The sequence below is a fragment of the Lupinus angustifolius genome, chromosome LG04, assembly GCF_001865875.1.
Source record: "Lupinus angustifolius cultivar Tanjil chromosome LG04, LupAngTanjil_v1.0, whole genome shotgun sequence".
NCBI classification, from domain to species: Eukaryota; Viridiplantae; Streptophyta; class Magnoliopsida; order Fabales; family Fabaceae; genus Lupinus; species Lupinus angustifolius.
Window position 1 is genome coordinate 24,144,994 of NC_032012.1, and position 26,648 is coordinate 24,171,641.

At 31.7% G+C, this 26,648-nt stretch overlaps 3 protein-coding genes and 1 pseudogene across 6 annotated transcripts; 2 read left to right on the forward strand and 2 right to left on the reverse strand.

Moving 5' to 3' along the window:
* On the reverse strand, window positions 8,154-10,849 carry LOC109346406 (probable protein phosphatase 2C 63). Its single transcript, XM_019585946.1, has 4 exons — window positions 10,437-10,849; window positions 9,482-9,855; window positions 8,769-9,005; window positions 8,154-8,679 (listed from the first exon to the last, which is right to left on the reverse strand). Exons 1-4 carry the CDS (start codon window positions 10,717-10,719, stop codon window positions 8,407-8,409), a joined length of 1,167 nt encoding a protein of 388 aa, XP_019441491.1. The 5' UTR covers window positions 10,720-10,849; the 3' UTR covers window positions 8,154-8,406.
* On the reverse strand, window positions 15,309-15,785 carry LOC109344753 (annotated as a pseudogene).
* Window positions 17,039-21,884, forward strand: LOC109346405 (protein FAR-RED IMPAIRED RESPONSE 1). Of its 3 annotated transcripts, XM_019585944.1 has the most exons (9): window positions 17,039-17,222; window positions 18,102-18,129; window positions 18,283-20,427; window positions 20,533-20,589; window positions 20,709-20,777; window positions 20,870-20,941; window positions 21,038-21,106; window positions 21,223-21,273; window positions 21,360-21,884. In XM_019585944.1, the coding sequence occupies exons 3-9, from the start codon at window positions 18,364-18,366 to the stop codon at window positions 21,402-21,404; spliced, it is 2,427 nt and encodes an 808-aa protein (XP_019441489.1). In that variant the 5' UTR covers window positions 17,039-17,222; window positions 18,102-18,129; window positions 18,283-18,363; the 3' UTR covers window positions 21,405-21,884. The 3 variants fall into 3 exon arrangements, with proteins under 3 accessions (XP_019441489.1, XP_019441490.1, XP_019441488.1); XM_019585945.1 differs by lacking the exon at window positions 18,102-18,129 and having other exon boundaries at window positions 20,873-20,941; XM_019585943.1 differs by lacking the exon at window positions 18,102-18,129 and having other exon boundaries at window positions 17,040-17,222.
* Window positions 23,286-26,028, forward strand: LOC109346407 (somatic embryogenesis receptor kinase 1-like). 2 transcript variants are annotated; one of them, XM_019585948.1, is made up of 8 exons: window positions 23,286-23,354; window positions 23,478-23,580; window positions 23,892-24,024; window positions 24,161-24,232; window positions 24,937-25,080; window positions 25,191-25,262; window positions 25,403-25,474; window positions 25,857-26,028. In XM_019585948.1, exons 1-8 carry the CDS (start codon window positions 23,301-23,303, stop codon window positions 25,921-25,923), a joined length of 717 nt encoding a protein of 238 aa, XP_019441493.1. In that variant the 5' UTR covers window positions 23,286-23,300; the 3' UTR covers window positions 25,924-26,028. The 2 variants fall into 2 exon arrangements, with proteins under 2 accessions (XP_019441493.1, XP_019441492.1); XM_019585947.1 differs by lacking the exon at window positions 23,286-23,354 and having other exon boundaries at window positions 23,430-23,580.

Genomic DNA, 26,648 nt, shown 5'->3' on the forward strand with positions numbered 1-26,648 from the left:
GAGGTGTTAAGATGTTCATGAAAATTTGTTTTAGTAGTATACTTGAAATAATGAGATTTACCTAAAAGTCTTGACTTTATAAACTTAAAGCATTATGAAGTCTTAGATGGTAAAATGATTTAAAAATGTTGAATCTTAGTTAAGTGAGTTTACTTTAAAATGGTAAGATTTACTTAAAAAGTATTGATTTTGTTTAAATTGACTTACTTTAAAAATGATAAGTCTAGCTTAATGATCTTATTTTAAAAGGTTAGTTTTAGTAAAAATGTTTTACTTACAAAAAAATAAGATTTATGAACTATCGAAAAAATGTAATGAAGTGGAAATACATGTCCATAAAGGTTCTGTCTAAGGAAAGACTTGGAATTTAAGGGTGTCTTTACGACCCACCTCTCTTTCCTAGGAACTAGCCTGATGTATATCCACAAATTACGACATAATTCTGAAATAAGTTTTATCCATGGATTACGACATAATTCCGGTATAAGTTTTATTGAAAATCTTACTTTAAAAAGTGTTATTTGATTGTAAGACTTTCAATGACAAATGATGATTCAAGGATATTCAACCTTGAATCAGATGGACGAAAGCAATTAAATTCATTTTAAATTGGAAGTTTTATCTTCGCGTAAAAAGTTATTTCGTAAGTATAATAGTTATCTTTAGTTAACTAATTAATGTTATTTTGGCGTAATGAAGAGTTCGAGAGGAGATCGGATCAAGTAAGCTCACCTACAAACAGAGAACCTTGCGACCCGACACACTCAGGTGAGGGAGAATAAATCATGACATAGTGGTGCCTGAATATGACACTCAGATCTCCTAAACTATCTCAAAAGTTTGGAGTTATATTTGTGTATTAAGAAAACCCACACTTAATCAAATATTTGTGTGCATGGATTTTGTACGATACTTTCTCAAGTTGTATGTTTAGGATAGCTAAAAATATCAAGTATTGTGGTAGTTATCCATGAAGGAACACCATTCGAGAAACTAAAATGCATGGGATTGAAAACAATGGAGAGTTTCAATCCGGTAGTTCAAACTCCCTCACAAGTTTAGAGTTGTCTTGGGTATAAGAAAGCTTGTACTTTATCAATTGTCTGTTTGTTTTGGATTAAGTAGACAATATTTCTTATACCGATTTATGTTATGTTTATATATGCAAATACCATGTTTACTCTTGAATTATAATGTTTGAATGATTATTATGGGAATGATATGTATGTGATAATTGTTAAATTCAAGGTTTAAAAACATGTGATATAAATGAGAAATATTTTCCTTAAGAAAAATAATTAAAATGACATCCAGGCTCTTCTCGCTTGAGCAGGACAACTCTCGCTTGAGCAAGACAACTTTCGCTTGAGTGAGAAGTGTTTAGAGAAAACAAATATTTTAGCTCGAGGCGAGACAGCTCTCGTTTGAGCTAAAATAGGCACCAAGAGAACTGATTGTTTTCTCGCTTAAGCAAGACAGCTATCGCTTAAGCCACAAATGCCTCAAAATGGATGTGCTCTCGCTTGAGCGAGAGGGCTCCATACAGACATGACTTCATTTTAAGTTGTCTGAATGATAATATACGAGAGCCTAATGGCATGTTTGCCATCAAGAAGTTATAAAGGTAAATAACTATATGAAATTCTTGAAATTAATAAAAGTAAGGAATTGCTTTGTTAAAGGCAATAGCCCTAGTTTGAGTGTGAAGTGTAGTTACACTTAGGAAAGACAATGACTCAGATGATTGAGTCTGGTGTCCAAAATTGACAAACTTATACAAGTACCTTTGTTCTTGCACCTATTTAGGGCAAGGTTTCTGACTGTGATGTCGTGATTAGGGTGATACCCAAAAAAGGATTACATGATACCACACAGCGAGGTTGTCTGACCGTAAGAGTCTTTGCCATATGGCCGTCCAGGGTGATTTAGCGATGGTTCGTAGTGGTAGGGATGTTATTCCTCTATTTACGTGTTGACGTAAGATCGGGTCCCACTAGAAGCATTCCTCTGGGAGATGTCTTAGGTTGGGTCGATCATATAAAATAATGATTAAAAGATTTAATTGGATAACATCGGTTAGTGTGCATACTCATTATGGATAATGAAGTAGTGGAGAGGAAATTTATGGGAGACGAACGAGCCCCGAGATGTTGAGAGGGACGACGTTGATGACGTTTCGTCAGCAAAGTCTTGAGGGTGAGTCTAGGTGAGACGAGTCCCTTATATTCCTGGATGAGGTATTCTGTTGGATCGGACAATTCTCACAGCGCAAACTAGACGATCTCTGACAACCCCTCTTTGCAATCAGGATCAATGAGAGGGATGCCCATAAAGTGTTTGATACGACACCATCCTGAAATGGACAGTTCTTCGGAACAGATCGATCATATATCCTTGCGAGGAATAATTTTGGTGCGTTCAAATCGGCTTGTTATGGGACCTTTACTCTTGATTATTTTCGAATAGTATATTGGGAGGATATTGGTGAAAGGATAGATGAAACAAACATAATATTCATACATTGAGATTGTGGAATTTGATCCTTATAATCTGAGATTACAACATCATTCATCATTGTGCATTTTTATATGTGATATATATATATTGTGTTTATTATGCGTGTCTGTCTGGATGTGATATTCCGTGTAATTCCACGTCGTCAATGAGTAATATTCATTAGATGTCTTACTCCCTCTTCTTTCCGTTTGTCTTCAGATCGCGTTTTGTTCAGATGGATTGTTCTACGAGGATTCGGAGTTACCGCTTCTCGATGTCCAGGAGGGGGCATGGAGGATTGAGGGAGATCGGTGCACCTGCACAAGCCCTTGCGACTTAGATCTGTGTAGGGTACTTTTTGATGTGTTGGATGTCTCAGCCTTTTGTGTAATTTCAGTTTGGCGAATATTTCTTTCGTCTTGTATTTTGTACAGATATTTTCCGTTATTAAATGAAGTATGATTCAAAGTTATATTGAGTTATATTTTTATTATCTTTAGGTAATGATGTTTTTGATTTTCCGTATGGTATGTTACTTAAAGTGATGTTCCGAAAATGAAACGAATATGAGGAAATAAATTTTATATGCCGTAATTATTAAAAAAAATACTCATTTTTTAGCAAGATTTTTGGAGTAATTTTCGGGACGTTACATTTCCTTACTTGTTTCTCTACCATTCTCTCTATATTGTTTCTGTTTTTTAAAATAAATTAAATTTAGTTGTAAAATCTAGATCATTAAATTATTTTTTGACACATGTCATGATCCTCATCCACTACTGAAGAGGCCAATACTGGAGAGGATATATAGTCTTTATATCATAAGTCTAATCTTTTTGTTTGAACTTCAATTTAGTTGAGTTTATTGCACTTAGATGTATGATTGAAAAGGTTGTGCCACGTGTGTCTTTTGTACATACATGGTGAGACTCCTCTCTATTGGTTAATAATGTTTTTTCTTTTAGTTTTAAAGATAAAATTGTCTTACCATAAAGATAAAAGATAATAATGTTATGAATCTAAAATTTATATATTAACAATGTAAAAATGGATACACATGCACTTCATCATCCACAATTCATTTTGATTATTTTTGAAAAATTAATATTAACTAAATATCAATGATTAATAATATAATGACAGTATATAAAATTCAGACACTATCACTATATACATCTTTTTCTCTGATGTTATTTATGACTGTTTCTTTATTTTTTACATCACTTATCACTTGGAGAGGAGTCTCACTCCTTTTAAGTACCATGAGAACAAGTTAATAATGATCTAAAAATGTAACTCTAATCATTTATGTAATTTTATTAAATCTTCCAGGATATTAGTGTAGTTATATAAACACTCATTTAAAAATTTGTATTAACAATTATTACGCTTAAGAGTTAAGACATTATTTAAATTACAAATTTAATAAGCTAATTTAAAAATTCAAACTTATGATCGAGAATATTAAATTCACTCTATAATAACTAGTGTGTACAGGCACTTCGTGCCTGCCGGTCAATATTACATGGTACTACGTATTCAATTTTTATATATTTTATTTTTAGAATTAGAATGTATTTGTTATAATTTTTATATATTTATGATAATGTTCAATTTAATGTGAAAAATATATAATTAATTAATGTGTTGGTGATGTTCATTTATGATTATAATTTGTAATAAATAAAGAATATGAAGGACAAAATAGGAAATAGAAATTACACTATGGTAGAAGTTACACCATGTTTTGCCTTTATATAATACTAGAAAAAATTTCACTAAAATAAAATCCTCAATCTTTACTACAACATCTTCTCTACAAGTTTTGGGTGATATATATATGGGAAGGGATCTGTTTAAGTCCAAAAGTTAAGCTACACTAATGAGTCGGTGGTGAGAGAGAAAAAAAGAAATTTTAGACGACTTTTAAGTTTCATTCATTTATCCCGTTAGATTTAAAAAATGGATAAGATTGAGTATAAATAGTGTAAGTTAAATTGAATGTAAATAGATTTCTCTTCTATATATATTAGCGTGTCGACAGATACTTCATATCTTGTCACACATTCTTATTTCCTTGTATTAAATATTTAAGAGAATCATATTATATTTTTGTGACAAAAGAAATATGAAAATAAATTGTTGTAATTCTTTTAAAAAACTATATTGATAATATGATATATTTAAGTGTGTAACTTTCTCTAACTCCTATTAATATTTTTTATTATGTATAAAAACATTGTAACAATAGTTAATTAGAAGGGTAAAATAGGCAATAAAAAATTACACCATATTAAGTAGTTATTAGATATTTTGGCTTTATATATATTAGTGTGTACAGACACTTCGTGTCTGCCGGCGATATGTGGTTAATTAATGTATTGGTAGTGGTTGCTTAGGATTATATAGTTTTTTTGTAAAAATTAAATAATGTTAAAGGCAATATAGGAAATAAAAATTACATCATGAGAGAAGTTATTTCAAGTTTTGGCTTTATATATAGCATAGAGAATGTTTAATTTAAGATGAGATATGTGGTTAATTAATGTATTGGTAGTGGTTGCTTAGGATTATATAGTTTTTTTTGTAAAAATTAAATAATGTTAAGGGCAATATAGGAAATAAAAATTACACCATGAGGGAAGTTATTTCAAGTTTTGGCTTTATATATAGTATAGATATAGATATAGATATATAGTATAGATATAATATTATTTCTTAGCTTTCTTAAAAATATTCTAAAGAAAATTGTTACTATTTTCATTATTTAAACTAGCATGTTAAATAGACACTTTGTACATGTCAACTCCATTCTTATTTTATATTATTAAATATTTGATTTTTGTATATTTTATTTTGGATGACTATATTTTTTTTTATTGGTATACTTTATATTATTATTTTTATTTTATAATATTTAATTTAAAGTGAGATATCTAATTAATTTGTCGGTGGTGATTATTATATATTTTTTGAGAAATTAAAAAAATATTATTAATAATTATACCTGTTTTATCAAACAGATAGATACAAGTATCATATCTGAGCTGGTTATGATTTCTTACTCAATTTGTCAATTATTCCTCAGAGAAAGTTCTTAACTTCAGCCATTATTGCATGAAAAAACTGGCAACGGTGGTGACTTGTTATAATTCCAATAAGAATAAATTACATTAACACTCATTGAGTTTTAGCGAAATTAGATAAACCATCTTTCATTTTTTACACCTATATAAATCTTTCTAATTTCATTACACTGACAACAATCCTTCATTTTATAATTTTTATAATTTTAAGTGTAATCTTTTAAACAAAAAATGCAATAAATGCAATTTAGTTAAAGAAAACATGGTATATTGTTAATGCATTTTGTAACAAAAAATAATAAAGATACGGTGATTTATATATTATTTGGACTTGTCTCCACAACATAACATGTTTTGTTTAACCTAATTGCATTTATCACATTTTTTGTTTAAAAAATTACACTTATTTTTCATGTAGGGGAGATCAGTGTAATGAAACTATAAAAATCAGGGGTTTTTGTAATAAAAAATTGAGGAGTGGTTTGTATAATTTCACTAAGACTCAGGGATGAGTGTAATTTAATGTGATTTTAAAAACAACTTAAAAGGTTCAGTTGAAATTTGGAATGACGAGGCTGACTTCATGTCAAAGAGAAATTACTCAAGTTAATTGCACACCAAAGAATGTAGGGATATTTTGAAGTGTTTAAATAATTTTGTTTTTTAATAAAATTAAAATAATCAAACTTGAAATTCAATATTTCTAATTTTTCCTTATAGACATTATCTACTAAAACCTTTAAATTTTTAAAAAATATTAGCATATAGAAAGAAATATTCTATATTAAGTAAATAATTAATAAAATGGTCTTTTACCTTTAAAAAAAGGGGTTAAGGAGCAATATCTTTAACACTGTTCTTCAGATTATTTTTCTCTCTAATTCCACCTATTCTGTTCACATTGCTTATATTTTAAATAAAAAATTGGAACTGGCAGTTAAAGATTATCTGCATCTTTTCAAATAGTATTGGCAATTAGGGCGGCACTGTCCGTCTTGCCCATGTCCACACAATGTCCAACAAAATTAGGGCGAGCATTGACATGTTTGTTTTAAAATAGGGCATGCAATATCATGTCCTGCCTGCCCTAAACATGGGCAGAGTGGGCTTGCGGACCGTCCTAAATTAAAAACAAAAGCTAAAATTGACATAATAGTACTTTAGATTACATGGATACATAGTGTGACAGTAAAATTAAAAACACAAAACATAACATATTGTTTTGCATAAACTGGACATGCATTTAATTGTAAGATATTATATTTTGGAAAATTGTTACATACACTCAAGTGGTGAGAACATGAATTACTTTTGCCATACTTGATCCATCAAATTTCTTATTTTAGTGTTTATTGATGCGAAAGGGCCGCCCTGTCCACCTATTTGAAAATCAAGTAAAGTGGCATCCTAGGTGGGACAAGGATCACGAAATAATATTAAAATATTAATTTTTTTGTCCAATGTCTATAATTTTTTTGTCTTCATGTTTCGAACCAATCAAATTTCACGAAATAATATTAAAATATTAATTTCTATTTTTTTAAATAAATGAAGTTTTCTCATTAGCTTGAGACAAATGAGATATGAATGAGAACATGTGATCTTTATACTTCACTCAATTAAGTAGATAAACATTAATACTCAAATGAGCAAGTCAACTTTGTTAGTTTGAAAAGGTTAAGAAAAGGAGTGTAGTCCTTAGTCTATAAATATTGATTTTTTTGTATAACTAATGATATCTATCATTTTATGAGTAAGAAATTAGTGCTCCTGGGGTGAATAATAGTTCATACTAAAAAGTGTCATTATAAAGAGTCGAAACATTAACCTTTTGATCTATTTGAGAATCTAGTAAGATTTTACATCGCTTGACCAATGCAAATACATGCATTTGGCTGCTTTACAAGATCATGTATTTTCAAGAAACCAAAACCATTAATGCCATACACGAGTATCACAAAAGTACTAAGTTGAAATATTCTCCATGAGATTGGCATAAAACTGTAGTACAAATTTGATTTATATATAATAGTAGCAAACGGATTATTATAAGCTTTCTTTTTTACTTCAATGGTTGTACTAGATGCTTTGTTAAAATTGATTTTTATTCAACAATTTGAACCAAATCTAGTCCACTGCTTCTAATTCTTTACAGTTGGTTATTTTATGCCATGCTTAATCTAATACAAATTAATGTAAATGCTACATAACATAAGACATGACATTTTTATTATTAGTCAATTGTATTTATCAATTATGTGCCAATCCTATCCATATTTTTGTTAAGATTGACAAAAGCCAACTCAGCTTTGAACAAGCTTGTCACAAATTTTCTACATGTTATGGTGGAAATGGGTTATCACTGCCACTTAGGTATTGATATCTGCAAGATAGAGAAGTATGTCAAAAACAGAAAGAAAAATAATATGATGTGACACTTTAAAAGCAACAACTTCCCTCACAGACAGTATTCTGATTCCTGCCACTTCACTCCACCGACATGGACCAAGCCATCACCAACGCCTACCTGGTCCCTCATCTTTCATGAGCAATGAAACAGGGATATCAAAGTCATGGCAAACAGTACAAATTTTATTCTCTTTCCAAAGAAAAACAAAATTGATAATTAGGTATCATCAAATCCAAAATAAGAAACTTCCAAAACTATACATGCTTATCTGCATTAGCAAGAATCTGTCAGCAAGGTCCAGTTTCTATCTATGCAAAGATTCCCCTCCATCTACTAATAATATTGACCTTCACCTATAAATAATTTTAAACCTAAATAAAGACAATGTTTGATCCTTTGAAGCAATTTCAGTCTTCATCCAATTGAACGAAGCAAAATCTTCTCTGCTTCTGCATCGTCGGCATTAAGGGAGAAAATATCAGCAGGTGCGGTGGTACAGCCAACAGTTTGCTTAATTCTACCATGAGAGGACCCTCTTTGGTGATCAAGAAAGATTACAATAACAGTGATATCATCATGGAAGTGTCGTCTTATTCCTTTGCCGACTTTAATTATATCCTCATATCTCATCTCTCTCTTCTTAGCAGCTTGCTGAAGGGCAGTTCTAACTAGTCTCTTGGCAATTCCCTACAAGTACCAGAACCACAAATCAGAATCCATGTAAAAATCTATAAAGTCAATCACTATGCAACTCACAATTAATAGAAGAAACTCACAGCTCTAGGATATTTGAAAACAATATCAGCTGCTGCTTCATCACTTAATTGTTCCCAAAGGCCATCAGATGCAAATATCAAGAATAAATCTTCTGGCTCTAGCTCCCTGATAATGATTGATGGTTCAGATGACATTACAGGATACTTCAAAGGAATATGATTTAAATATTGCTTAAAATCTGGGTCTGTATAGATATCAGGTCTCTTCAAATACACATCGCCAATAGATCTTGACACCTGCAAAACCAAAAATGTTCAGATCAGCTTCCCAGAAACCATTTCAGGTAAATGCCCTTCTCTTACCAGGGAGGCAGGCATGTATGGAAGGCAAAGCATGAGATCATTGATTAGAGCATTTAAGTATTCAGTTTTAAGTTTCGACAAATTACTCGAAACCTCAAATTATGTATCATAAGTATGTAGAATGCTGTAAATACATCAAGTCCATAGTAGGTAAAGTAAGGTTGGAACTTGAAAGGAGAAAATACAAAATAGATAAACTGGCTTTATCTGTAACTGTAAATAAGAGCTTTAACACTCCAAGAGACTATGTACAACCAGACGCATGTGGCTACAGAATGGATATATAAACAGACTATTTATCTAAATTCAACATAAGTGTCAACATTAAGCATGGTTTTGTTAAGCAGAAAATGATAAATGGTAAAGTCAGGAAGATAACAATGGTGGAAAAAAACAATGTATTATTGTACCTGTATAATACCCTTAATCCTCCAAACTCCACGGGTATATACCACAACACCTGAATCATCAGGATGGAGGGCTTCAACTTCTCTTCTCACCTCTTCATCAGCTACATTATGATCAGTTGACAACCGTTCTGCCACTACCGAAGAAATCTTGCTCCCAGTATACTTCCTACCGAGAACAACTCTAGAGTCTCCAAGGTTGGCAACATACAACACATTATCAGCAATTGCACCAAGAAGACAACATGATCCTACAGAAGCAATTTGGGGACTAATGTGCATTGACAGCTTCACCAAACTACAGAAATCTTCCTCTGTGGCACGAATTGCTTTTTTAATCACATCCACCGACAATCCCCCTTGTTCAGTGGAAAATTCTACACATCAAATTAATAAACAAGTGAATAGCTGCACAATAAAATCATAAGCAAAAGCATGTGTTACTATTCAGGAAGCTGACAAAACAGCCTTTATGCATATACAAGAATAACCAATCAATCAATACAAAGATAATAACTGGTTTGCTAACAATTTCACTGGTCAAGTAACCTAAAAAATAAAGTTTTCAATTGAAAAATAAATAATTTACTTCTTAGTTATTAAATAAATTGCTTTTTTACTTAGCCATTGGAGACAATAGTTACCAAAATCCTGATAATCGAAGACAAACACTGACTGATATCATATCGGGAATTAAAAAAAAAAACTAAGTCCCTTGACTCTATATTGAACATGATGCATTTACTGTATTGAAAAATGATAGCTACCCCCTAAAAACTATATTTTTGTTGACACTAAACAAGTCCCTTGACACTTTGAGCTTGATCGTAAAAAAATGTTGTTCCCACAATTCATCCATTACTCTTATATTGTTCCATAATTACCAATCACCACTAAAAAACAGAAACGAATTTTCAACAAGGAAAAGGGTAAATTGGAAACAAGGAAAATAAATTACTGTTCAAATAAGAAAAGAGATGCCTGCTGACGAATCTAGAAGCTTCAGGTCCACCATGACCGTCGTAAACGCCGATATAGGTGGCGGAGGGAGAGGTAAACACTTGGCTCTGATCTTCGAGACTGTAATTGGCTTGAGCGACGGCGATGGAGAAGTTACCGGAGGCATGAGGCTTCAATTCAGTGTGCCACAGAAGTCTGTCGTCGCCTCCGCCTCCGCCGCCGCTGCCGCCGCCGCCGAGTGGGAAACACCGACGAAGAGGGCTGTAGAACAAACGCAGCATGATCCAGTAAATGAATTTATATGTTGGTGAATTTGAGTTTGAAATTCTGGAATTAGGTTTAGGTAATTGGAAAATGAGAGAGAAGGAAATTAAAGTCAAAGTTAAGAAGAAGAGGAAGAAGAAGAGAAATGAAAAAAATAATTTGTAATGGTTGTTCGTTATATTTGATGCATAATGTTATTGTGTTCGATTCAAATATTCAATAATAATGCGTAACGTGTGCTTTTTTTTTTGATAAAAAAGTGGGTGTTTTTTTTGGGGTAAAATATAAGTGGGTGTGCTTTTCTTTTCATTGCTTCGGTCAATATACTACCTCGTTAAGTTTTCTTTTATCATCTTTGTTCTTATCTATATTTTTTATGAAATTTCTATATTTTTTGTATGGGAAATCTGCATATCTATATTTTAATTTTAAACAAGATAGAAACTATTATAAAGTTGTCCTAATATAAGGTATTATAATAACATAATTACTTTATTAATACGTTTCTGTTCTTCTTTAACAATATAATTAAATGTTTTAATTTTAAAATATTTTATTGTATCTCTCACTATTTTAATATATTTTTATTTTTAATATTCTGAAATTGCAGATGATTAGTACAAATGTTCATAACAATGATGACGTGGTTCTGTAGTATTTTTCATTCTAGAATTTGATAATAAATATATTAAATTTGATCCAACTAAAAAATGGAAAATATTAATATGTATTGTATTGTCATATATTATTAATCTTTTATCAATTAATAAATATTAGCTATTAAATAAAATAATTTATATGATAAGTAAGTAATGTGTAGGTATTTAATAGTGTAAAAATTATTTACAATTTTAGTGCATATTTATTAAACTTTAAAAAAATATTATAATCATGACAGCTAGTTAATGAGTATACAGAAAAACTTGTTTAACTTGGTATATTATAATATAAGGAAAAAAAATTATACTAAATCATCTAATAATAATTATATTGACTCTTAAAAGATTTCCTTTTGTAACCAAAAAATATTGATTCTTAAATAATAAAGAAAAATAATATCGATCATTTAAAAAATTAATATTAGCCATGTATAGATATTTAAGTTAAAGAATGTAATATTTTTTAATATGACCTAAAATTAAAAATAGAATTTAATAAATATGTATTGTTGGTCAATATATTACTCATCATTTATTTTATTTATATTACTTGTATTTAAAGTTAATGATATATAAAATGAATCATAAATAATACTATTATAAGATAAAAAACTCTTGAAAAGCATCTTATTATAATCAGTGTTATACTTAGTCTATCTGAACACCACCTTCTTCTTAGACTGTGTATATTCATTCACCTATATGACACTTATTCTAATTCTAATGTTAGATTAGGGATATTGTTGATTTATCCACCTCCTTGATTGAGTAGAGTTTTCTGGCTTGTTATTCAACAAGAGAGACACTTTTAGGTCAAACTGTTGAGACTAATTAAGGCATTTTCGGTTTCTGGAAATAACTAATGTAGAGGATATATATGGTTATGGTGATTCTTGAAATAATAATCATGCTATTGATCAAAGTATTAATAATCATGTAAGTTCTAAGTTCTAGCTAATAACTACACAGATGTGAAATCATGTTCTGGAAGCTATGGTCATCTCAGAGTCCAATGTGAGACAAAAGGCATTTATTCCAAGATTGTCATTGATCTGATAACATGGTTCCTTTCAAAATCCAACTTAGACAATTCACTTAGTTGTGTCTTTTTCAAACCTTTAAATAATAATTTTTTATATTTATTAAAAATGAATTAATTATTTATCCAAAAGTGAGGAAATATTTTTTATATTACAAAAAAATGTTGTAGTTTGTAGAGTGGACAAATATATTATATTTCAAACTATATTTTAAATCAATGATACTGAAACGAAAGAAAAATAATAAATATTTAATTTTTTAATTAATATAACACATTTTATTGGTATGGGAAAATCTTCACAAACCACAATAAATAATATATTTAACACCAAATTATCAATTTTTATAATTGTTAGCTCTCTTTTTATTTTATTTTTAATTTATTATAGTTGATATTGCATTTTATTCTTTAATCTTTGCCATGTGACAATCTTATAACTCTCCACCAAGTGCTCATTTACAACATGGGAAAAATATAAGTAAGAATTTTTTATACTATTACTATATCAATCACCATTAATTTTTCAATTATTATTAACTCATACATAAAAGTAGCATAAATCAATATGTAGACATACAATGTTAAAATTTCCCATAAGTTAAAAGACCATTGGGAAAATGTATTGACTTTATAGCATCTTAGTCTTAACTTTATATGCATATTATGGACGAATAGATTCAGGGAATTTAGAAATACATGAATGACGATCACCTGTCTTAAAATAAGTATGTTTCTAGCTAATGAGATTTTTCCAAGTAATGTAAATATGTTGTTTTTATTGAAATGTCACTTTTTCATTGGTTTGCTACTGAAATTGAGAAATGTGATCTCTGTCCGAAATAGATAAGTTTTGCAGGTACTCAAGATCAGACATCTAATATCAAACATTTTCATTTTTCTATGCATTTTCAATTTCATCAGCAATTTATGTTCTCTATTTTGTATAGAGGTCTTTTTAAGCACTCATATTCTAAGCAAACGAAAAAAATTGACAACTGCATACGTAAAATTTAAGATTAAAAAAATTGAAAACTGGTGCATAGGATATTGACTAGTTATGAATATATTTTATTAATGTAGGGCTTATTTATCTTTACATTCATTAATGATTTTCTCTATATTTTTTATACTCAACCAAATGATGAAAGAGAAATACAATTTTCTTTCCTTTTCTTCTATTTTTGTCCCATTGCAAATTATATAAAAATATACTAGTTTTCTCACATGTCTCCCTTTCTCTCCTGGTCTCCACCATTCTCTCTCATAATACCAAATTAAACAGTGTTAGACTAGCCATATATTTTTATAAGTAAACCAACTTCATAAATTGAGCACAACGGTACTCAACCCACATGAGCAATGTTCACAATATAAAAAGAAAAAAAAAATGTAAGATATATTCAATTTCAGAATAAGATTTATACACCATCACTATATTATACTAGCGTGTTGACATGCACTGTCGTGCCTGTCAATCCGCTTTCCTATCGTTTGTAATGTATAGTTTGTATTTTATAAATTCAAATATAATTTTTTGTGCTAAAGTTACGGTTGAATTTATTCAATTGGCGTGATATTCAATTTTTTAAATACACTTTTAAAATAAGAAGATAATAAGGATAAAATAAGAAAATAATATTATATGGTTTTTTGGAAGAAATAAAAAGATATTGAGGCAAAATAGCAAAACACAAATTACACCATGATGGGTGGTTATTTTGTGTTTTCCCTTTATTAATAGTATAGAAGTATAAATACTATTTATTTGTATTACTTTTTTAGAAAATGAATGATAATTAAATATAAATGATGTAATGACAATGTATAAAACTTATTCACTCGTTAGTTGATACATTTTTCTCATACCAAATAGCAGCTCATAAAGACCCACCCATATGCCTGAGATGTGCAGATAAAAGCTCAACTCTAATACTACCAACCAGACCAAAATGCACCAGATACAAAACAAATGTCCTTAGAAATTTTGTTTTGGTGTGACAGCCCTTCTATACATTGATGCATTCGCTGAAAGCCTTATGATAATATCTCTTTTTTTAACAGAACGTACACTTTTGTTAAGCTAGTGCAATAATGAAATGAAGTGTTTATGATTCCTTAGACAAGAAAATATTATAGGTAATAAAAAGATAGAGGACATACATAAAAAAGATTAGACAACTTAACATTAGAGTTTGAAACTTTTTTTCTTTGTATGGATAGAGTTTGAAACTTTAATTTGGATTAAAGTTTGCACTAGGCATAAATGCTCTCGTGATTTTTTTATTTGTTAAGACTTAATAATATTCTCTTCAAATGTTTAACAACTAACACCTGATTGGCTAATAAAAAATGGTGCAACATAAAGTAAATGCTGCACCACAAACTTGCCTTTCATATATTATTCCTCAATGATGTGAATTGCATTATTCTCCTGGATAGGACAATCTTTTTGTACGTAATTGATATCTTTGATTCCTTTATCAGATGCTCAAACCATAGTGAATTGTATATAGTATTCAGTAACTCAATTAGGTAATAATAAACAGACGGATAGAAAGCTTAATAAACTTGTTATAATCATGATGCAATGTATACATATATGTTCACATTCACTTGTTTTATCATATAATTGTGCACCCTCCTATAACTTACTAGTTTTATTCTCATTCGGAACTGATATTAGGACAACAAATCCTTGTTCGATAGCTTTCAAGTATTCAAACTTATAACTATTATATATTATATATACTTATAATCATTGACTAGATTTAGATGTTGAACTCAAAGAGAATGTGGTATTGGTTCATCAAGAATGGTGTTTGGACTGTCTACACCATCAACATTTCTGAACCAATAATTCTGAGGGAAACAAGCAGCACCTTCTGGAACATCATCCATCACCCATTCATGACCTTTTGGGAAGTAAATTCCTGAGCGTGGGTGTGGAACCCAGAATGCTGCACCTGAATCCTCTATCTTTGAAACTCCACCACAGCTTTTGGAAGCAGTGCCTGAGAACTTCCCTACCCTACTCTCTGATCCCTTAGCTCCCCTGCATCATTTTCACATTTCATTTGTTATCTGCTAATAGTAAATGAAATAACAATCACTTGATAATGGATAATGTTTTATGAACATCAAAATAGGAAATCATTTGAGAGTGTCATGTATTAACCATTAAATAAAAGTAATACATATAGTATATTAAGTATGTAACAAAATTACATTAATAATGCATAAATATTAAACTCTAATGAAACTTGTCTTATAGTTGATCATTAAGAAGCTTGTGAATGATGATTTATTTACCTGAGAAGCAAAATCTTTGCATTGGTGATGCCACCTCTAACCATGAGCTGCAATATGCAGAATCAATGACAATGAAGTATGTAAATTATATGTAAACTTATGCTGTAGGTTGTATGTACTATGTACAATGTCTCAAAACACTGAACTTATCATGTGTATTTATAATGGTTTAGTGTTTCAAGTAAGGAAAGGAATCTAAGAAAGGAATAAGTTCTGTTTCAAATGTGAAGCACAAAATCAGATATAGAGGGAGATTTTTTAGATAGATAAGGGAACTCTGTATTATGGAAAACCAATCTGTGGTTGTAAACCATTGCTTTTGAGGCACCATTAAAAATGTTTCTAGTAAAGGTTAAAGGGAGGTCATTTTAGAAATTGTGAAGTTTGCATTTTGTTAATTTAGGCCAATACAATAGGCAATAGTGCAATACTGTTACTGTACTATATTATTTCAGGTACATTGCTCTAGTCCTTGAAAACAGATTTGGAAGTGTTTATTCTTGCCTCTTGTTAAATCCGTGTGAGAATAAATACCATGATTTTCATGACTGATGCACAATTTTTGTGAACACCAATCCTCTCCCAAATGCACGTTTCTCATCTTATTTTTAATAACATGTAATTTTATTATAATTAAAGAGATAAATGTATGATTAAAAGTTATATTTCCTTTTATTTTTTGAAGTATTTACTCCTCTATTAATGGATTAATGGAGAGCAACATAACTCAATTTTTGTACTAGAAATGTTCCTTGCTTTAATTGAAGAGTTGGAGAAAATTTAGATCAATGGTTTGAAACCATTTCCATCCAAACATTTTAATATTATATATATTTTTATCTCAATATTTTACTTTTTTTTAATTCATAAAATATACAACTCCTTAGAGAGAAAAGTATGTCATAAATTCCTCATCTATTATTTACATGTTAAAATTATTATTCATTTTTAAATTAATAAAAGTAATAAACAAGGATGATGAATAATGCCAAAATTAATCAAAATAAATCAAATGCCAATTTTTAAAAAATATTTTAAAATATTCATGATATTTTATTTCCCAATAAAGTCAAAGTAGAATGAGGTGGGTAAGTGGGTATATATAAGTATTTGCCTCCCCAAATATTTAATATGAAACAGTGAGTGAACTAAACGCAATGCTGTGGAGTGTGATTTCACCTTTTTACTTTTTTTCCAGAGGAAAATAAAATATTTAATTGGACGAATATAATACGAAAACATAGTGACTCACGCGCTGCTTAGTCGTACAGTACGGTGGAACCAGAGCGATGTAGAAACACGCGTTTGGGGAAGAACATAAATAAGAAAAAATAGGGATTAAAATTAAACGTAGATGCAGAAAGGGGATAGTGAAAGAAGAGCGTGTGAGCGAAGCGAGTGGACCTTCCGAGTTTGTCTCCGATCCCATCCCACACATAATTTGTTTCACCCACTCGCCATAAAACATCTTTCAAATTCTAACCTCCGTCACCTATCCCCGCTCTTTCAGGTTTTTCTCTCTTTCTTCTCTCTCCCTCTTCCCTTATATTCTTACTTTTTTCTGGCAATAGTAAGGTTACTTATCTTGTGACCTAGAGGCCACGGATATTAGTTCTCGGCTCGAGTCTCATGCATTGGGTCGTCTTAAAATTTTTTTTTTTGAAAGGGTTGTAAAAGAAAGATGACAAACTCAACATAATTGTTGAAAGTCGATGTGGGTCTTGTGTAATTCTATTAACTTGTGAGATTTGTGACGTAAAGGTTTTATATTTGCAGAAAATGGAAATAAAGTACTACTTGTAGTCTAAGAAAATGAGCTCCAAATTAGAACCCAAAGCACAATTTTAATTGAATTCTGATAGAAAAGCTTCAATCCATTTTCGTTGAATGATATAATTATGTTCACACGGTTGAGTGATCATTCTTGTGCTGACTGATTAACAAGTTTTAATATTTTGCTTCAGCACCTAGCTGAAACTTTGATGCTGTAGCATCTTTAATAGTGACAGAATATGGAAAAACTGGGATCAAAGTTGTGTTATTTCACTTATTTGGAATTTTGGATTTACTGCTACAGTGGTTGATTTTTTAGTTTCTTGCTCAAATGTGACTGTGCATAATTGACTTGTTTCAACACCTTGTTTCAACACTTTGTGTAAATAGTATTTAAAGTCATTTTATAGGTTAATCAAATCATGTAATTAGGGTAATTATGATGTTTTTGTAATCTTTGCATTTTTATTAAAATAACTCAAGTTCAGCCTATGTTGTGTAATTCAGGCACACCGATTTCATCGCATGTCTCTCTTTTCTCTTAATCGTATTTTGTATTTCTTAATTTTCTGAAGTTATTCATTATAAATAACATTAACCCTTGAATTTGGGGCAGGCTAACTTTGTATGGCAGTTATAGCAAGGTACACAAGGGTTGTATGCTTCTGATTTTTAAATTGCAAGATTTGCAACCCTCCTCTTTTGTTTTTTTCCAATATCATGTAAGTTTTCTGTTTGGATGACTAGATTTGGCCGTTGCACTTATGTGAAACTTTCTTTTATTTTTTATATTTCAGTAACAGGGCAGCAACCAAAGTGCCAATATATATTGCAGAATATATTCAGAACCGAGTGCATGATAGTGAAGTGAGTGAAATATGGTTGATTCATTAAATGAAGCCCAACGCCGGGGTAATGCTCTAGCTGTTTCTCCTAAGAGGGACAGTGCTATGTTTGAAGGGGACAGAGACTTTGAGCCGCATAATGGAATTGAATTTGAATCTCATGAAGCAGCCTATTTATTTTATCAGGAATATGCCAAATCTATGGGATTCACCACTTCAATAAAAAACAGCAGACGCTCAAAGAAAACAAAGGAATTTATTGATGCCAAATTTGCATGCTCTAGGTATGGAGTTACACCTGAGTCTGACAGTGGGACCAGTCGAAGACCAACTGTAAAGAAGACAGATTGCAAGGCCTGCATGCATGTGAAGAGAAGGCCGGATGGGAATTGGATCATTCATGAATTTATAAAGGAACATAATCATGAACTTTTACCAGCTTTGGCATATCATTTTCGGATTCATAGAAATGTGAAGTTAGCTGAGAAGAATAATATTGACATTTTGCATGCCGTTAGTGAACGCACCAGAAAGATGTATGTTGATATGTCTAGGCAGTCTGGTGGTTCTCAACACATTGGGTCTCTCTTGGATGACATAAACTATCAGTTCGATAGAGGCCAGTATTTGGCTTTGGATGAGGGAGATGCCCAAGTTATGCTTGAATATTTCAAGCGTATTCAAAAGGATAATCCCAACTTCTTCTATGCTATAGATTTAAATGAAGAGCAACGGTTAAGAAATCTATTTTGGGTTGATGCAAAGAGTAGAAGTGACTATCTCAGCTTTAATGATGTAGTTTCATTTGATACCACTTACATAAAAAGCAATGATAAGTTGCCATTTGCTCCTTTTGTTGGAGTGAACCATCACTCTCAACCTATATTGCTTGGATGTGCATTGGTTGCGGATGAGACTAAATCGACATTTGTTTGGTTAATGAAGACATGGCTTAGAGCGATGGGTGGTCAAGCTCCCAAAATTGTAATCAGTGATCAGGACAATGCTTTGAAGACTGCAATTGAAGAAGTCTTCCCAAACGTTCGACATTGCTTTTCTCTCTGGCACGTGCTGGAAAAGATACCTGAAAATCTGTCTTTTGTGATCAAACAGTATAAGAACTTCTTGCCAAAGTTTAACAAGTGCATTTTCAAGTCATGGACAGATGAACAATTCGACATGAGATGGTGGAAAATGGTCACTAGATTTGAGCTCCAATATGATGTGTGGTTTCAGTCATTGTATGAAGACCGGAAAAAGTGGGTGCCAACATATATGGGGGATGCATTTTTAGCTGGAATGTCTACACATCAACGCTCTGAAAGTATGAACTCTTTCTTTGACAAATATATTCATAAGAAAATCACCCTTAAAGAGTTTGTAAAACAATATGGGATAATTCTTCAGAATAGGTATGAAGAGGAAGCCATTGCAGATTTTGATACTTTGCACAAACAACCAGCACTTAAATCTCCTTCACCTTGGGAAAAACAAATGTCAACAGTTTATACACATGCAATATTTAAGAAATTCCAAGTTGAAGTTTTGGGTGTAGCTGGCTGTCAATCTAGGATACAGGCTGGAGATGGAACTATCGCAAAATTTATAGTTCAAGATTATGAAAAGGATGAAGAGTTTTTGGTAACTTGGAGTGAGATGAGCTCAGAGGTCTCTTGCTTCTGTCGAATGTTTGAATATAAAGGCTTCCTTTGCAGGCACGCATTGAGTGTTCTCCAACGTTGTGGCTGTTCAAGTGTTCCATCTCATTATATCATGAAGAGGTGGACCAAAGATGCTAAAAATAGCCAATCCTTGGCAGATAGGACTCGTAGGATTCAAACTCGGGTGCAACGTTATAATGACTTGTGTAAACAAGCTATTGATTTGAGTGAAGAAGGATCGTTATCTGAAGAGAGCTATAATGTTGTTTTTCGTGCACTTGTTGATGCCCTGAAGAACTGCGTACTTGTGAATAATTCTAATCACAATGGTGCAGAAACTAGCAACAATTCTTACAGCTTTCGTGAATCAGAAGAAAATCAGGGTATCCTTGCTTTGAAACCAAGTAAGAAGAAGACCACAGCTAGGAAAAGAAAGGTCAGTTCTATATTTTATAGTTGATCTGGTGATGTGTTAATTATATTGCTTTGGCTTCCTAGCATTTGAAAGGTCAGGAAATTTATTTGATTCTCACTTTTATAGGTGCAATTAGAGCAGGATGTTATACTTCTTGATGCGCAAGATAGCCTGCAGCAAATGGTTTGTGTTTGCTACGTTTCAATTGTCTATTTTAGATTTTACAAATAAGCAGAGTGCACTAAATCTCTTGAAAATTGTATCATAATATTCATGAATCTCTACTGCTTTCATTCTTGTAGGATAACCTTAGCTCAGATGCAATAACTCTTAATGGATATTACGGTGCCCAGCAAAATGTGCAAGGACTGGTATTTTATATTTGTTGGCCAATACATGATTACATATATCTGTATTTTAAGGAACAATGTAATGCTTAAATAATATTTTTTGGTTTTTGTAGCAGGTACAGTTGAACTTAATGGAGCCACCTCATGATAGTTACTATGTTAATCAACAGAGCATGCAAGGCCTGGTATGTTGTCCTAATCAAGATCATAATTTGCAGACATGATTGTGTTATATGACTATGTAGGAATAGGGTTATAAATTGATATCGATATTCTTGTAGGGTCCACTGAATTCTATGGCTCCAAGCCATGATGGGTTTTTTCGAACACAGCAAAACATTCATGGGCTGGTACGATACTTTTTATTATGCTATTTATTTTTCAATGAAATTATTGGGAAGTCTGATCACTTGACCAACTTTAACATGATGAAAGTTTGTTAATTCTGTATTGGTTCATCATGTAGGGAGGGCAATTGGAATTTCGTCCAACAACTACTTTTGGATATAGCCTTCAGGTTTGTGCATGAAATGTGCCATGTCCTAGCATTTGAACTTGAAATAACAATATTCGCGCTTGGTTTTCATTTGAACTTGATTGCAGGATGAGCCAGAACCTCAGTTTCATGGCAACAGTTCAAGAAATTAGAAGTTGTCTCTTCTCTGATATGGTAGTTTCCTCAGATGCTGTCAAGATTCTATGTGGATATGGTGATTCAATAGATATTTGAAGGAACTTGAACTGCTCCATTGTGTTAACAACAATTCATATTTCTAGTTCAAAGTTTCTGCAACTATCTTTCCCATCAAAGCTTCTTCATATCTTGACAACAGTTCACCTTCATGTATTTTACATGGAAGTTGCCTCCTAGTGGGCCCCTCAAAATGAATTAATATAAATGAGTACTTAGAGAATCATGTTGCAATTCTGCATGACACATATTTCTTGTGGCAGAAATATTAGGAACAAACTCTTCTCAGGTATTGGGAGTCTTTTGAGAAAGAAGATATTCTGTTTCTCACAACTGAGATGAGTTGGAAGAAATAAAAGCACAACTCATTTGTATGTTTCTTCTCTTCAAAATTCGTCTTAGGCATTTGAGTTAGGTAGTTGTAATACTAGTTGGAATATTCAGAGTATATGTATAATAGATGAAACACTACAAGTTTCAGTATCCCATTTTTTTCTTTAAAAAATACAAATCTTTTTATATTCCATTTTAGTATATATTATTTGTTCTTCCAAATTAATTTAACAGTTTGTTTTGTCCATAATTTATGATAAAACTAAGACATGAATCAAGTGACTTTTCCCCTCTGTAGATCTTATGCACTGCTCTCCAATTAATTTTTTAGAGGCCTACAAAAAAATTACACCTGATTTACAATTAACTCAGTGATTAAAGAAGTAAAACAGGGAAGCAATCATTTCTTTTCACTCTATATTCCCTATCTAAGTTACTAATAATGGTTGACAATTTATTAAGGTTTTTCTAGTGTGTCTGTCAAGGATGTTATTAAAAAAATGATGTATTCAACATTTTTAAAACCCACTCTATATTCCCTATCCTAAACTTGCTTTCTGTGATGCATACTAAAAAAAAACCCAGCTTATTATATCAATAAACAAAAAGTGTTTTTGCCACTCTCTAGTATGCCCCATAGTCCTGGACCCTCTGAGAGGATAATATAAGAGTTACCTACGTTTTTTATAAGAGTTGCCAACGTTATGTGGTTGGAGAAGATGCAAATATTACTGGACAAACATGTTAAGGGAAAAAGAAATTTCTAATTTACATGTAACATTACAAAATTCAAAGCAAAAATGTCATTTTAACATTAGTAATTGGTTAATGGCTGTTGATATATTTAAAATACAATATCTATATGGTATGATTCGTGGAAATACTGAATTATATGATTTAACGGTATATTCTGGAAGGGGGTCATTTGTTTCTAACGTTGTCGCATTTTCTGTCGCAAACCAATTATATATTGATATGTAAATATTTTTATTTTTTTAAAACTAAGGTTATAAAATGTAATAATCTGATTAGTTTAGGACAATGATTGAGACATCGTTTGAGACGGGTGATCTGTCGATATGATAAGACTATCTTATAGTTTACATATCTTATTCCATATTTTCTATTATAATAGCTAGCTGAGCAGGGATAGCATGTAGTTTTTTCCATCATACCTCATAACATTATTATCATTGTGGTGATCACATCAACATTATTTGTTAATTACCAAACAATATAAATGATAAAAATAGTGGTTCATATCGTATCATAAAAATATATGTGGAAATGAAATAATAAAGTAGAATATTTTGTTGTTTTCTGACATTACATGTTGAAGTTGTTGAACTAACCATGTCCAAGTTCCCAAGTCCATAATCTGAGTGCCTGCTCCTATTCAAGTCTCTAGTCAGTTTTGTTTCCTTCCTAACTTACCCTGTCCTAATAATAAGTAATTAAGTAACCAATTGTCCAAACAACACGCCAAAGACTCAGTCTTTCTTACACAACAAAATCAATGCATGACCTTTTTCCACTCTTTCATCCTTTACAACACTATTGCCACTGCCACTTTGGTCCACTCTTCTTCTTCTCACATTTTTTTAGTCTTCTTCTACTTTCTAATTCCAACTTGGGGTTCTTCCTATCTTTTCTTTCCACCCACTTTTCTTGCTTCTCACTTTCTCACACTTGCACTGAGATTTCATCCCAGAGGTGGAAAAATGTCACCTTTCATTTTCCTCTCTCTCTTACTTCTCCTTCTCCAATTTTCTCTCCCATCCCTCTCAACCAATTTTGAAGGTATGGCCTCTCAATGAATGAAAAAAAAAACTTAATTTGATCTTAAACTTTAGTCCTTTATATGACAAATTTAGGGGCACTTCCTTATTAGTACTAATTTGATCATCATTTAGGATTAAGATTTTCCAGCAGCTACAGAGAATAATTTGGGTCTTATTTTTTCTATAATGAAAATACATATTGTATTTAAAAAAAATTGGAATTTGTTTTGCCCTCTTATTTGCTAGCTAGTACTAAAAGATGGGTTAGGTTCCATAATATGAATGAATTAGTCCAAATATGTTTAAACATGAAGTGGTTTTTGCTTGTAGGAAATGCTTTGCATGCTTTGAGAACCAAGCTTTCTGACCCAAACAACGTGCTTCACAGTTGGGACCCTACTCTGGTTAATCCATGTACTTGGTTCCATGTTACTTGTGACTCTAATAATCATGTGATTCGCTTGTGAGATTCTCTCTTTCTTTTTTTCTGTCCATTACTTACTCTATTTCTCTTCTCTTCCCTAGTTTTTCTTTTCTTGATTATAGTAATTGAGCTTGGGTTTGGGCTTTTAATCATTTATGGAATGTTTGAATTTCAGAGACTTGGGCAATTCTAACATTTCTGGAGCTCTGGGCCCAGAACTTGGCCAGCTACACCATCTGCAGTACTTGTATGCTCTTAATATTGCTGAGATGAGCTTCTTTGTTTGATATGTTTAATTTGAAAGCATGTGCTATATGACATTATTCAAACTGTTTTTTTTTTGTACTACCAAGAGTATACTCTCACACTATTGGTAAGAAACTAATCATTTTGGGGTGTGTGGATGTCTCTCCTAACAAATGTCGCTCCCAAGAATGGAACCATTGACATTTTGGTCTTTCTGTGGATTTAGCATGGTCTTACATTACTAGACCAACGCTTTGGTACATTATTCAAACTGTTGAAATTGAACATGTTGATTTTAGGATTTTATTTTCCTGCCAGGACTATTAGGAATGTACTGTACCAAATATGTACTATTTCTACAATTTAATCCTAACTCTTACTGGAGCAAACAGAAGATCAACTTGTGACTAATTAAATATGGAGTAAAACCTTTTTTGGGTCCCTAAAAGATGTATCATTTATCAATTTAGTTCCTCAAAAGATAAATTATATCAATTGGGTCCTAAAACTTAAAATCCTTGTTTTTTTCCATCCCTGCTAATTTGTAATGTTAAAAGATGTTATGACATGACAAACTCAGCCTACTAGGCCAAAATGAATCCCTAGGAGTATATATATACTTTTCTTAGATGCATTTTGACCAACTCACTCCCAGTATCCATTTAGCATATACCTTATTAGAGATTCTGTAATTCTTACTTGCAGGGAGCTCTATAACAACGACTTTAGAGGAAAAATTCCTGAGGAACTTGGTAACCTGAAATCACTCATTAGCATGGACTTGTATGGTAACAAATTCGAAGGGAAAATCCCGAAGTCATTTGGCAAGCTAAAGTCACTTACATTCTTGTAAACATATTTATGTTGATTTGTCATACGCTTTTGATGTTTTGTTCTGGATTTCAAATGATGTATAAAGTGCTCCCTCATTTGCTCACTCCATTGCATTGATAAATTAGGAGGCTGGACAATAACAAGTTAACAGGATCAATCCCAAGAGAACTCACTCATCTCACTAATCTTAAAATCTTGTAAGTTTCTTTCTGTTTTTTATAGTGAATGTGAGCTCAATTTCACTAATATCTTTCTTTAGTCCTATCACTTATTTATTTAGTTTTGTGCTTGTTTTTGTCATCTGCATATCAGCTAATTTGAAACCTCAATGTTACAGTGATGTTTCCAATAATGACCTCTGTGGAACAATACCAATAGATGGCAACTTCGGATCTTTCCCAGCGGAAAGGTAGAGCAATTCTGTTATGACTTTATCTCATTAGTCCTTTCAATACATTCTTAAGTTAATTGGTAGAGTAGAGTGAAACCAAGACATATCTTATCCCAACATGAAAAACCAGGCATCAAGTGACTTATTTTCCATCATCTGCATAACTTCCTCCTTTACCGAATTAAGCATCCCATTTCCCAACAAGTATGATTTTTTATAAATTTTAAGGTAATGTCACCACTCCTTGGCCTAGCTTGTCTCAACAGGATTACATGACCATATTTGACAACTTGAGTTCTTGGCAAGCATATGATGTTGTCATTTTTATTTTCAAGCCGGAGTAATTTACATGTCTTACTACTGCTAGATTTACTATATGTTTCTCCTATTCTTGTTTCAGTTTTGAAAACAACAGACTTAATGGTCCAGAGCTGAAAGGACTAGTTCCATATGATTTTGGATGCTGAAATCCTTCTCCTCAAAGACTGCAATGACTAAGCTCACTTTGAGCAGAAAACTAATCTACTTCATAGTTAACTGGTGCTATTTGGGCGGTACGGGTATAGGTAGGTGGTTCACTTGGGTAAGTATTGATACTTTCTTTATGATGATCCCAGTATATGGAACGCGGTACTTAAGGTAAATGAGATAATTATGTAACTATGGTCTCTATATATATTACTTGCATGTACGTTTATAAGACCTCTCTAGTTTCAGGTAGCATAGGATAATTGTGTAAGTTTTTATCATATTCAACTGCTTATTGTTCATTATTTTTTCCGAGTCATAAGATGGTCAAGTCGTAAGGATGGAGTGATAAAGAATTTGAGGGTTTAAATCTCAGCCACCACAAGATACTAATATTATAACATTTTAATTTTTTACTGTTTACATTAGTAAATCATTCAAGTGAAACTCAAATCATTAATGTCTATATAAAGAGAGAATGTTTTATATTAGTTTTCGAATTAATTGTAATAATAATGCACCCAATACAAATTAATACAATGTTTCGTCCATGCACAGGGCCTCGCAGCACAAACTAATTTCAAGTTTGGCAACTGTATTTAAAATATAGAAATTCAGGTCCAACGGAATACTTTGCACTTACACGCGGCAGAAAAAGAAAGGCCACGTTAGAAACGTGGCGTAATAACAGTGATACCACCAGGGCCTCATGTTCTATTCAGCC

Coding starts and splice junctions, on each gene's coding strand:
- LOC109346407 (XM_019585948.1), top strand. CDS start 23,301: ATGACCTTTTTCCACTCTTTCATCCTTTACAACACTATTGCCACTGCC. Junction 24,025..24,160: donor AATAATCATGTGATTCGCTT/GTGAGATTCTCT, acceptor TTTGAATTTCAG/AGACTTGGGCAATTCTAACA. Junction 25,263..25,402: donor CTCACTAATCTTAAAATCTT/GTAAGTTTCTTT, acceptor TCAATGTTACAG/TGATGTTTCCAATAATGACC.
- LOC109346406 (XM_019585946.1), bottom strand. CDS start 10,719: ATGCTGCGTTTGTTCTACAGCCCTCTTCGTCGGTGTTTCCCACTCGGC. Junction 9,856..10,436: donor TCTCTTTTCTTATTTGAACA/GTAATTTATTTT, acceptor TTTGATGTGTAG/AATTTTCCACTGAACAAGGG. Junction 8,680..8,768: donor TTTTCAAATATCCTAGAGCT/GTGAGTTTCTTC, acceptor TGGTACTTGTAG/GGAATTGCCAAGAGACTAGT.
- LOC109346405 (XM_019585944.1), top strand. CDS start 18,364: ATGGTTGATTCATTAAATGAAGCCCAACGCCGGGGTAATGCTCTAGCT. Junction 20,778..20,869: donor AGCAAAATGTGCAAGGACTG/GTATTTTATATT, acceptor TGGTTTTTGTAG/CAGGTACAGTTGAACTTAAT. Junction 20,942..21,037: donor AACAGAGCATGCAAGGCCTG/GTATGTTGTCCT, acceptor ATATTCTTGTAG/GGTCCACTGAATTCTATGGC.